Raw genomic sequence first — 13066 nt, forward strand, 5'->3', positions numbered from 1 at the left:
AATTCTACTTTTCTATGAACTTTTTGAAGAGCCTTCATATAGACAGGTTAGCTTTATGAAAAATAACACGCGAAAATTATCCTTATTATAAATCATTAATTTACAACAGTAGATTGGCTCTCATTGATCGACCCTCTATCTGATGTTGCCTTAATGTAGGACAGACATTAGAAAACAAAAAACATTTTCCAGACATCCTTGAAGTTCAGGTTCCAGAAATCAATTACTTGCATGAGTTGTTTTGTTTTGTGTGTGTTTTGGGTTTTTTTTTTTTTTTTTTTTTTTTTTTTTTTGCCATAAAACAAGTCTTAACACATTTAAAAAGACCAAGCTCACAGAAAATATGTTCTCTGACCACAGTAACAGAAGGAAATTTAGAAAATTCACAAGGGGGAGGGAGGAAAAAAAAAAAAAAAAATTCACAAATATGTGGAAATTAAACAACACTCTCCTAAATAATAGGTAAAAAGAAAAATCACAGGGAAATTAGAGAGTACTTTGAGATAAAAACCAAAGCACAACATGAAATTTATAGGTTGCAGGGCTCATGCATTACTTAGAGGAAAATTTATACGTGTATACGCCTATATTATAAATAAGAAAAATTGGAATCAGTAATGTAAACTTCTGCCTTAAGAAAACTGAAAAAGAACAAATTAAACCCAAAGTAAATATAAGTAGGAAATAACAAAGATCACAACAGAAATATATGAAATAGGGAATGAAAAAACAATAGAGAAAATCGACAAATCCAAAAGTTGACTCTTTAAAAAGATCAATAAAATTTGCAAACCTTTATCTAGACTGACCAAGAATAAAAAGAGAGAAGACCAAAATCACTAAAATCAGAAATAAAGCAGAGGCATTATCACATTGTCATTATGTTTCTTTCTGATGTTAAGATTTAGTTTCTCTTTCTCAGTTGCAAGTTTTTCCTACTACTGGGTTTTGTTCTTTCTTGTGTATTTGTGGTAGTGATTATCATTTTTTGGATTACAGATACAGGACTTCCTTGATGATTTTTTGTAGGGCTGGTCCTTGTGGTGGTGAACTCCTGCAGTTTTTGTCTGGAAAATACACTCTTTCTGAAGGATAGCCTTGCTGGGTACATTCTTGGCTGGCAGGGTTTTATTTTTATTTTTATTCTTATTTTATTTTGAATATATTACCCCATTTTCTTCTGGCCTGTAGAGTTTCTTTTGAGAAGTCTGCCATTAGTCAGATAGGGGCTCCTTTATAGGTGACCTGATACTTTTCTCTTGCTTCTTTTAAGATTCTCTCTTTTGTCTTTGAGTCTGTCAGTTTGACTATGTGTTTTGGAGAGGACCTTTTTGGATTGAACCTGTTTGGGGATGTCTGAGCCTCCTGGATCTGAAGGTCAGTGTTTCTCCCTATACCTGGGAAGTTTACCATTATTATTTTGATGAATATGTTTTTCCATGCCTTTTCCTTTATTCTCCCCTTCTGGAACATCGATGATTCAAATGTTTGTGCACTTAAGTTTGTCTGCTGGTTCTCTTACATTTTAAAAATTCTCTTTTCCTTTTTTGTCCACCTGGGTTATTTCTAAAGGACTATCTTTAAAATCTGAAATTCTTTCTCCTGCTTGTTGTAGCCTGCTGCTTAAGTTATTAGTCATGCTTTTTATTTTGTTGAATAAATCTTTCAGTTCCATGAGTTCTGCTACATTTTTTTTTAAGGTATTAATCTCTTTGTAAATTTCCTCCTTCATATCCTGGATTTTTTTCTTGTTTCATTATGTTGTCTGAGTTTTCTCATACTTCAGTGAGTTTCCTTAAGATTGTTGCTCAGAATTCCTTTTCAGTCATTTCAAGGGTTTCCTGCTCTATAGGGTCTGGTATTTGAAATTACTGTACTCATTTGGTGGTGTCGTATTTTCTTGAGTTCTTGTATTTCTAGTATCTCTATGTTGATGTCTGGTCATCTGGTAGAACAGCTGGTTCTTTATTACTCTGGAGGAGGCTTTGAGGAAAGAGACATGCCTTTCTTTTTCTGATCTCCACTGATGACTCTCTTTGTGTCAATGTAGTCAAGTAGCTGTGGCTGTGGTGGCCCATCCACATGGAAGTGGTGTTCAGCATTCTCTTTGCTTGCTTCTGGGCAGAGGGAGCTGCCCTTGGCTCCTGCCTAGAACCCTGTGCATGCTCTGTTTCTTGCCTGCTTCTGGGCAGAGGGGGCTACCATCAGCTCCTGCACTTGCACAAGTTTTGAATGTGAAACTGAATCAACTGGAAAGAGATGTAGCACACAAAAGGTCCATTTTGCTGGTCCAGATCTAGTAGCATATGCTTTGCTTTAGAGTTACTGAGATAACAGTTGTGGCAGTACCTTTTCAATTTCCAGACTTTTGCTTCAAGTGGTATAATCCTGGAACCAGCCAGCAGTCATGACAGAAGTTTTCTACTTCTACTGCTTCTTCATTATAACAGGTTCTCTTGGTGGCTAGTTCTGCAGTGCTGTTCTGAGACTCATTTCTGGAGGCCTAGCTTAAGCCCGCTTTTTAGCAATTCTACCAATTCTGTAGGCACCTAACCCCTGCACTAAATCTCCTTCTGCTTAATGATTCTGCTAGAATGATTTCTTTTACACTGACCACCTCAACAAAAACAGTTGGATTTTTCCTGCAATGAATGGTCAAAAGGAAGATACAAATAAAGTTGCATCATATTTTGCATGTATTAGTAATGCCATATCAATTAAAAACTATTATTTTGGAGATAGAAAAGATATTTCTGATTCAAAATTAAAAGACAGCCTTAGGAAAAGGAAATGGAGAGTACCTTTAATCTATTCCTTTCTTCAAACTAATAGCACTATATATTGCCTCTGAAAGAGAGATCCAACACTTCAGTTTAAAAATAATTCAGTGTCAGGGCCAGCCCGTGGCTCACTCAGGAGAGTGCGGTACTGATAACACCAAGGCCACAGGTTCGGATCCTATATAGGGATGGCTGGTTTGCTCACTGGCTGAGCGTGGTGCTGACAACACCAAGCCAAGGGTTAAGATCCCCTTACACGCCATCAAAAAAAAAAAAGAAAAAAAGAAAAAAAATCAGTCAGTGTTTATTTTACATATGAATTGTACACATGAAACCTCAGTCATCTCCTTTCCTTTATTCTCCATACCTAGTATTGTCATTAAACTGGGCTAATTTTTCAAATTTATTTGTTTTCTAAACCCTTTCTTCTCCTTCCCCACCATACTAATTCAGGCCTCAACACTCACATCTGTATTAAGAGCCTCCTAGCTCCTCCTATTAGCACCACGCTCTAACCAACTGAGCTAACCGGCCACTCCTAGCTCCTCCTAGACTCTAGACTCTCATCTTTCTAATTCATCCATAAATTTTTCTTCCTATTCCCAATGTCTCTATTTGTGCCCACTTTTTCCATGAAGTCTTTTTGATTCCTCAAGTTCTCAATAGTCTTTCCTTTTAGTCTTTCAGGCAATTTCTACCAAGCTAATATTAACCGCCACAACTAATCACTTTATTTTTTAACACACACGTGCATATACTACTTACACATATAGTTTTCTATGCTTTACTATTATTGATTTTATACTGTAAATTATCTAAAGGTATAATATGCTGCATTTTTTCATATACATTTCAGGGCCCAGAAAAATAATACTGAGAATTAAAAGGAAGAAAAATATACTGTTTGTTTAATTTACACCCACTTTATAAATTCTCTTTTCATTCTTGAAGAAAATTTTGGTCATGAATATATACTGCCTTACCCAGCAAATGTCCATTGTCTACTTGGGTGACTTGTCATTTACATAAATATAAAGACACATCTGTTATACAACTGCTTTTAGTAGACAAGGCAGTTTGATTTTTATTGCTTTGCTTTATTTATTTCATACTATTTAGTTGATCATAAAATCTCAGCTTTTCCAAAGTATTAAAAATGCATTTACTTATCTTAAGGAGGCTACTATGTAAATACAGTACTCCTAACTCCTAAGAAAAGTAAGTGACATAAATGAAAGACCATTACCCTGCTGATATGGTGCTGGTTCAAATGGTGGGGCAGCTCCTCGAGGATCCTGATAATAAACATCTGCCTGTTGTGCTGGATATAACTGAGAACTTCGTGGTACCATCTGAAGTGGTTTGGTGACAGGCATGGGAGGCAGATCCGTTGGCCCCCTTGGAGGTACAGGATGTGGATTCACAGGTAAGGCAGAAATACTCTTAGGGACAGATTCTAGCCTAAGGGAGTAAGATTATGCAAGTCAAGTTTAAGGTCATTAAAATACTTCTAATGTTCATATATTGTTGAATGTAAAAAAGATTACCACAATTTGGGAAACTAGTTTAATTCTAACAGCCATGCCTTCTACAAAATTTGCAAATTTTGATGTTATTTCACTTATGCTAATTATTTCTTAAAAATCACAGTTTTGTTTTTTAAAAGCAAAACATTAGTTATTCCTTCTTCATTCTACTTTAGGCTACTAAAGAAGAAACTTTAAATAAGAGTTAGAAAAAATGACATACAGGTCAGGAGGCGATCCAGGAGCACTACTGCTCAGATGATCTATCTTTCCTGGTTTCAGACTAGAATCATAGGTGGGGTCCGTCCCTCGTGGAATCAGCTGTGTTACTGTATTCCCTGCTGATACAATTCCATTTGGCAGAGCAGGGGGTTTTCTGCTAGGCAGATCCACTGCCCCTTCATCTGGAAGGATAGATGCTGAAGGCAGGCCCACCTCATTAAGCTGACCCAAAGAGGCACTCAGGGGTCTTCTGGGAAGCAAGCGTTTGTTCATTTTACGAAATCTACATAAAAAAGCAAAGGTACACACCAAAAACCAAATATAAAAGCAAATCCTAAAACTAAAACATACTTAGAATATTACTTTCTAGAAATTCTCTCTCTTCAAACATTGGCTTGGGCCGGCCCCGTGGTGCACTTGGGGGAGTGCGGCGCTCGGGAGCGCAGCAGCGCTCCCGCTGCGGGTTTGGATCCTATGTAGGGTTGGCCGGTGTGCTCACTGGCTGAGCACGGTGCGGGCGACGCCAAGCCAAGGGTTGCGCTCCCCTTACCGGTCACAAAAAAGATAAAAAAAAAAAAAAAAAAACCACATTGGCTCTATCAACTTGAGAATTGTGTGTGTGTGTACGTGTGTTTTTAATAAAAATCTCAAGCAGAAAGACACTGATTAAGTATAAAATTCTTCTTAATGAATATATGTAATATTTGTAACACTGCAAATCATGCTACCCATATTTTTACTATAACATACATTTGTTGAAATTTCTATTTCTAAAACTTATCAGAGGAGGGGTAGGAAAATCTTTAGAAGACAGTTTCTGAAACATTTTACTTTAGATATACCTTGACTACCTTGGGATACAATGAGCCTGTGTTAAAAATAAAGAACAAAATAAAAACAAAGCCAATGTGCACATTGAAAAATTTACCATGTACTCCACTAAAAAACTGTAATAATTAAGAATAGTGACTTATCAGAACTGCTTCAGAAATGCTAATATTATGTGCGCCTACACAAAATTGAAATTATTTTAAAAGTAGGTTAATAGAAACAATACAGAATAATGGCCTAAATTTAAACAAATGCTGTGGCATAAAAGGCATGTAGATTCTAAATCTAACCAAAGGAGAAAAACTAAGCCATCAGACACTAGGATCCTTGTCCCTAAACAATGAAAGCAAGTCTATTTATAACTGCTAACGCATTTTTAAAACAATTTCAAAAATAATCTCCCGTAAGAATATTCCTATTTTTCTACATTTCCCATATTTAACAAATTTCTGGGGAGAAAAAACTTTCCGGGGTAACCATTGTTAAGAGTTTGGTATATCATCATACAGATTTTTTTCTTCTATACACTAGCTTAATATTCTTATGCATATAAGATTATTATTTACAGAAACAGGTTCATATATTACTGCTTAGTAATTTTCTTTCTTCCACTTAATAATCGTGGATATTCCTTTATATTAAGTTCATTTTAGGTTGTTTTTTCCTTACTACCAAAACAATGCTGTAACAAATAGCGATACACATGTACTTGCACCCTTGTGAAAGTAACCAGAAGCAGAACTGCTAGGTCAAAGGGTGTGTACATTACAATTTTTATAATGCCATACTGCTCTCCAAAACTATCATAACTCCTATTAATAATAAAGGAAAATGTCTTTCAATACCCCCTCAAATACTTGGTAGTATCAGTCTTTGTTAACTTGGTAGCCTAAAAATATTGTTTTTATTTGCATTTCTTTAACAATTAGTGAGGTAGAACATAGTTTCACATGTTTACTGGTCATTGAAATTTCTTCTATAAATTGTCTATTTATGTTCATGATACATAAAGACTATTCAGAATTTTCCTTGCTATTTGCACATATTTCTTTTCAACTAAATGATTTTTTAGGCCCTTAACAATCATCATGTTGAAATTTTAATTGGGATTTAATGAAATTTACTGTTGAATTTAAAAGAAAATAATTTTATAATAAATTTTAATAATTATAATATAAAAATTATAATAAATTTTATAATAAACTTTTATAATGACAAGCCTTATCCAAGAGCACAGTCATGTTTATTCACTTATTTAATTCTTCTCTTATGTTCCTAGGCAGTGTTACAAATTTATTTTTTAATGTTGTTGCTAATGTGAAAGGGATCTTTAACTAATTTTTTAAATGGTTATGTTTTCCTTTTTAGTTTGTACGAGAGCTTCATTTTTGTAATTTTTTATTTGCCACCTAGCTAAATTGTCATTTCTTTTGTTTTTAATACTTCTCTTCAGTTTTTCCACATAATTTTATTGCTAATTTATTTTTTATACATTAGCTATTGCTTTCAGAATGTTCAATAAGTCTTACTAGTAGAAAATTTTGCCTTATTACTCATTTTAATGAGACTGAATTGAGTATTTTACTGACTAAGCACCTTGTTACCATGCTGGCTTTTGACTTTACAATTTATTATCATGTTGAGAAAGTATCTATAGTATTTCTGTAGTATCAAGGGATTTTGATCTAATTGACACTGGATTTTATTCAAATGCCTTTTGGTATCATTGGATATGATCACGATGTTTCTTCTCTAACTTATGGTAATTATAGTTGTACTACATTTGCACTAAGTTTTGGCGTCTATTTTAATGTATTATTGCTTTGTGTTTTAATTTTGGGGATTTTAATATTAATATGGGAGATAGAATTGCAGTTTAATTGTGTCATCTCTGTCAAATTTAGTGTCAATGTTAGACTGGCTTTATATAAAAAATTAAGAGGTTTTTCCTTTCGTTCTTCAGTGTGCTGGAAAATTTAACATCATTGGGATTATTTGGTCCTTGGAGTTTCAAAGAACCTGTGAAATTGGGCCAAGAACAAATTTTTCCACTGGAAAAACATGATGCAATTTATTAAAATCCATTAGAATTGATTAAAATTATTAATTTTAATTTTTTTTGTAGTGAAAATGACTCGCTTTTAGATTCAGTTACTGTAAAATAAATAAAATAGATTCTTATCTGTAGGCACAATGTAATGAAAGCTGAAGAAACTGCTTTTCTTTTTTTAAAATCATGTATTACATTCTAATATTCATTGAACAAAATGCAACTACTCTTTTTGTATTTTTCAATGTCAACAAATTTATTTTACTTATACCTTATTTCAAAGGCTGGGTCTCATGACTTTCACACTTACTTTTCCAGTTCCTCCTGTGAGTGTGCAAATGTACAGCTGGCCCCACGAGGGCATCCTCCTCTCTGCTTCATATCTCGACACATGTATGTTTTATATTTGCTATGCTGTGGAGGCTAAGACCAAAATCAAAACATCAGACATTTAAAAGATACAAAACCACAAGTTTTGTGTTGCCACTTTAGGAGCTTGATAATCTAGATGAATAATTCAGACTAATTCACATTACCTAGACTACCCAGAGCAAAAGCTTTAGAAAACCATTCTGTCTGAAGTCTGAGTCCAAAAATAAATAATTTAAAAGGTAGTTCAAATTTTTCTGATATGTTGATATTAATCCTCAAACATGCAGCATCATATAAATTCTTGAATAAATTTCATGGGGGCTCTGTGATCTTCTTTCCAGGTTTTATAATGGAAAAACAAACCACTGGAGTGTAAAACTTTCAAATGAATAAACTCTCTTTTAATATTTGTTTTGTATAACGTTCCATATAGCTATACATGTAATTATGTTTTCTTATAACACACAAAATCTACAAAAGGCCCTTAAACTAAACAATATTCTAGAATCATTTTTTTTTTGACCTGTGGAAGAATATACTAAGGACTTAAAATATCTCCAAAGGTACAAACGAAACTTATTATTTACAACTCAATAATAAGGCAGGAGGATGGGTTTAGAAGTTAGTGAGATATCAAACACAACAATAAACCGAACAAAATTTAAGTACAGTTTATGACTACTTGGCATGATTTGTTATATTCTTCAAGATGTCTAACGAAAGAGAGTTAAAAATTGTAGGGTTTTCCTTTCTTTTATTTCTTAGTCATAAAATAAAGCTCTCACCTGTGTTAAGACTGATTAGGAAAATCATATCCTGATTATTCTACTTATTAGCAGGATGCTCTTTATATTTCTTGCCTCACAAGAAAAAATAATAAATATTGAATAATCTATTGTTAATATTTACCTGAGCCAGGTAAATTACTAGCAAAATTTTAAGTTCATAGGCTTATTACTGCAAAATAAAACATCTAATGAACATAATATGAATCCTGAGAACAAAATAATCATTGGGAATAAAGTTAAAACCTCCAGCCATAAGTTATTATGTTTTATTTTCACATATTTCATCTTAAAAATTTTGAGGAAAATCTGGCCCACTGGCACAACAGAATATGAATAAAAAATCTTAAAATACTAATACAGAAAAAACATTTACAAGATATGTGAAAACTTTTAGAGAGATATAGAATTAGCATTAAAGTGACACCTACCGTCAAACTGAAACGTAATACAAACTAAAGAGAATAATCTTATTTAAATGGAGTAAACTTTAGCACGCTAAAGTCTACTTTCTCCATCAAATGCTGCTATATCTAACATGAAAAGTGACCCTTGTTTAACAACATTAGATCCATAAATATTATTTAATTACAATGTAATCAGATAAAATTACTAGGTGGAGTGCCGAGAGCCCCAGAGTGCTGTAGTATTGCAAATATCATAGCTTTCACTGGTGGTAAACTAAGATGGGATACAAGTAGAAGGTAATGCACTGACAGGTGTGGTGTGTTTCAGGCATTTGAGAAAGTACAAGAATACTTTTAAAAGTTCATGGAAAGATTCATATTATCTTTCAGTTCTATTTTTCCACAAACTTTTTTGAAGTACCCTCATATAGGGGAAATAGTAATTATCATGATAAGAGCTTTGGAATGAGTTGTACAGTAAAGCGGCTGCTAACCATCCTAAAGTAATTTATAGTTTCTACAGTCAGTCAAAATATTCATGTCATCTTTTTGGCTTTGTATCTGTATAGCCACACTGGCTTACCTGTAGTTTCAAGGTATATCCCACAGAAGCTTAACTCTAAGTTTCAAACTTCTCCCTTACCTGCTGCTGATCTGCTCCTTTTTTGCTATGGTTCTGGATATAATCAACCAGCCCATGTACCACTGTACGCACAGCAACCAGTCCATTTTCTAGCTGTTCCCAAGTAGGAGGAGGAGCATCTACACAACAAATTTAATAATATTTTTAAAACTATAATGTTACATTCAATATTGTGCCCTATATTAAATTAATAAAAAGGTTTTCAGCACTTCAGTGAAATCAAGTTAAGCTGCATGCAGCTTTTCAGATAATAGCTTATTCAACTAACCATCATTTTAAAGGAACGGATATATCCTTCTAAAGCTGGGGTTGTAAACTAGAATAACCACAGGTCCAGGGAAGGTAACATAAAGGTATTAAGTAGGCCAGACAATAATAGCAACTGTCATTAGACCCTCTGTGTTGAAGAGAAAATAGAGAGTGACAGGGATTGTACTGAACTAGAGAACATGTCTCTCATCTAAGGATACGGTTATTACTCAGCTTTAGCTTATTATTTTTGTGCAGGTGCAAGGCTGGAACTGCCACATATATCACTGTTTCCCAGGGAAACCTGATATCTGAGATTTTTAAGTAAAATTTCCCTGACTTTAGGTGTTGGGACCTAACAAATTTAAAACGTTATGCAGAACTGTGTTGGACCAAAGAAAATTTAACTGTGGACTACCTGCAGTATGTTAATTTGTATGTTTATCTTGAAGTTTTATATAAATCAAGTATTGGTTTAAAAAAAAAAGTTTGGGCCGGCCCCATGGCTCACTCGGGAGAGTGTGGCGCTGGTAGTGCCGAGGCTGCAGGTTCGGATCCTATATAGGGATGGCCGGTGCGCTCACTGGCTGAGTGTGGTGCAACAACACCATGCCGAGGGTTGCGATCCCCTTACCAGTCAAAAAAAAAAAAAAAAATTTAAAAGCTTAATACAGTAGATATTGGGTAAAGCAACTCTGCTACATGTCTTATTTGGTATTTGCCCAGTGCCAGCACTATAATTTTATAAAGGAAAACTAACCATGTAGTGGACTGAATTATGTCTTCCCAAAACTCACTGAACCTTGAATTGTGTCCCCCAAGTTTATGTATTAGAATCTTAGCCCCCACTACAACTGGTAAGAGGGTGGGAAATCCTATTATGGTAATTGAAAGGCTAAGCCTTAAATAGGTGATTGGATTGTAGGACCGTGCCATAGTGAGTGGATTAAAAATGGTGGTCAAGGCCGTGGTTCTGAGGGCTTTAAAAGAAGAGGAGAGTCTGTTTCTCTTTGCTCTCTCTGCTTCCACCATCTTGCAATGTGAGATCCCTGGGTCACTGTCACCACCACCAGATAGACTTTGGACTTTCCAGCCTTAGAAACTGTAAGCAATAAATTTCATTTTTCTTTATAATCACCCAGTTCCACGTATTCTGTTATAAGCAACACAAAACGGACTAAAACAAACCATAAGGCTAACTATGAAATATTCTCTAAAAGAAATATAAAATGAAGTGAGAAGAGAAATGTAGGGATGACTTCCTCTTGGAGACATTCTGAAAAACTTCTAGGTGATGGCATTTGAACTGGGCTTTGAAGGACATGTGGAATTTCAATAGGAAAACGAAAGGTGAAGATAGAGAGGTGAAGAGAACAGTCATTCAAAAAGTATTTTTTGGAGTCTCTACTAAGTCCAAGGCATTGTTCTAGTTGCTGGGGAAGCAATACAGATCAAAACAAAAATCCCTATTATATTCAAGAACCAGACAATAAATAAGACAAATAATCAAAATATACAGATGCTCCCTGACTTGTGATGAGGTTATGTCCCAATAAATTATAAGCTGAAAATATCCTAGTTGAAAATGCACTTAATACCCTAACCTAGTGAACATAGCTTAGCCTACCTTAAATGTGTTCAGAACACTTACAATTAGCCTACAGTTGGGCAAAATCATCTAACGCAAAGCCTATTTTATAACAAAGTGCTGAGTATCTTGTACAATTTACTGAATACTGTACTGAAAGTGAAAAACAATGGTTGTATGGATACTCAAAGTACTGTTTCTGCTGAATGGGTATGAGTTTCACACCATCATAAAGTTGAAAAATCCTAACCACCAGAAGTTGGGGACTGTCTGAATTTAGATAATGATGAATTAAAAAAATAGAGCAAAAAAGAGAAATGGGGAAGCTATGTGTAAAATTTTAGACAGAGAGGCCAGAGAAGGCCTCCTTGAGAAGGTTACATTTGATTAAAGACCTGAAAGAAGGGTCTGAGTGCTCTTTGCAGAGATACTAGAGGAAAAACATTCTAATTAGAGGAAAGAATAAGTGCAAAGGCCTTGCTGTAGGAGCGTGCCTGACATGTTCTATGAGGGTGGAACCAGAAAGAAGTGAATTAAGTAGGAAAAGAGTAGGAAATGAAGTTGGAGAGAGGTAACAGAAGACCAGACCATCCGAAGCCTTGCAGATCATGAAAAAGATTTTGGCCTTTACTGAGTGACAGAAAGCCACTGGAGAATTTTTGGGTGACAGAAGGATGACAGGATCACTCTGGCTCCTATGCTAAACTCAGACAGACAATAATCCATGGAGAGAGATGAGGATGGTAGCAGTGAAGGTAATAAGAAGTAGATGAATTCTGGATGGATTTTAATGATAGTTAGGGCCCATAGAATTTGCTGATGGATCATATATATGAGCACAGTATGAGAGAAAGAAGAATCAAGGATATCTGGTAAGGTTTTTGGACTGAGCAATTGAAAAGATGGAGTTGCTACTAACAAGATGGGGTGAGGAGCTTATTTTTTGGACAGATTAGGTTATAAATACTTATCAGATATTCAAGTAGAGCTGCTAGATGTTGAGAAGACAGTAGGATCTATAAAAACAAGCTCAGGAAAAAGGTCTAGGTTGCATATACTACATTTTATTATTTTATGTGCTACCAAAAGAGAAAAAAAAATTGTTATTAAATTATTACATGTCATTGTACAAACACATCTCAATTTCAGAAATGCTAAGATCTGAAAGAAATATGGGCCTCAGAACTGATAAACCATAGTAAATTTGTGAGTCATATAAATGGTACTTAAAGCTATGAGACTAGATGAGATTATTTAGTAAATGGATATAAATAGAAAATATAAGAGATACAAGGATTAAACTCTGGAACACTCCAAAGGTTAGAAGCTGTGGAGATAAGGAGAAATCAGCAGATAATGCTGTAAAGAAGAGTCCAATAAGTTAAGGGAATTAGGACAGTGTGGTGGCCCAGAAGCCAAGAAAAAAGCGTTTCAAGGAAGAGAGAGTGAACAATAATGTTAATTGCTGCTGACAGGTCAAATACAATGAGAACTGTGAATTGACCTTTGGGATTAGCTACATGGAAGCCACTTGTGTCTTCGACAAAATAAGTTTGGATACAGTGGTGGAGATAAATTCCTGACTGAAATGAGTTCAAGAGAGTGCCATGAAA

At 34.7% G+C, this 13066-nt stretch overlaps 1 protein-coding gene across 5 annotated transcripts in view; it reads right to left on the reverse strand.

Annotated features, from left to right (window-relative positions):
* The window catches only part of RC3H1 (ring finger and CCCH-type domains 1), an 89432-nt gene that overhangs the window by 24502 nt on the left and 51864 nt on the right, over window positions 1–13066 (reverse strand). For all 5 annotated transcript variants that reach the window (XM_063103921.1, XM_063103922.1, XM_063103919.1 and 2 more), the window contains 4 exons: window positions 9617–9735; window positions 7720–7832; window positions 4530–4811; window positions 4027–4241 (listed from right to left, as the gene is read on the reverse strand). In XM_063103921.1, the coding sequence (XP_062959991.1) occupies window positions 4027–4241; window positions 4530–4811; window positions 7720–7832; window positions 9617–9735 (729 nt within the window). The remainder of the gene's footprint in view (window positions 1–4026; window positions 4242–4529; window positions 4812–7719; window positions 7833–9616; window positions 9736–13066) is intronic.

This window comes from Cynocephalus volans, chromosome 8 (assembly GCF_027409185.1).
Source record: "Cynocephalus volans isolate mCynVol1 chromosome 8, mCynVol1.pri, whole genome shotgun sequence".
NCBI lineage: Eukaryota > Metazoa > Chordata > Mammalia > Dermoptera > Cynocephalidae > Cynocephalus > Cynocephalus volans.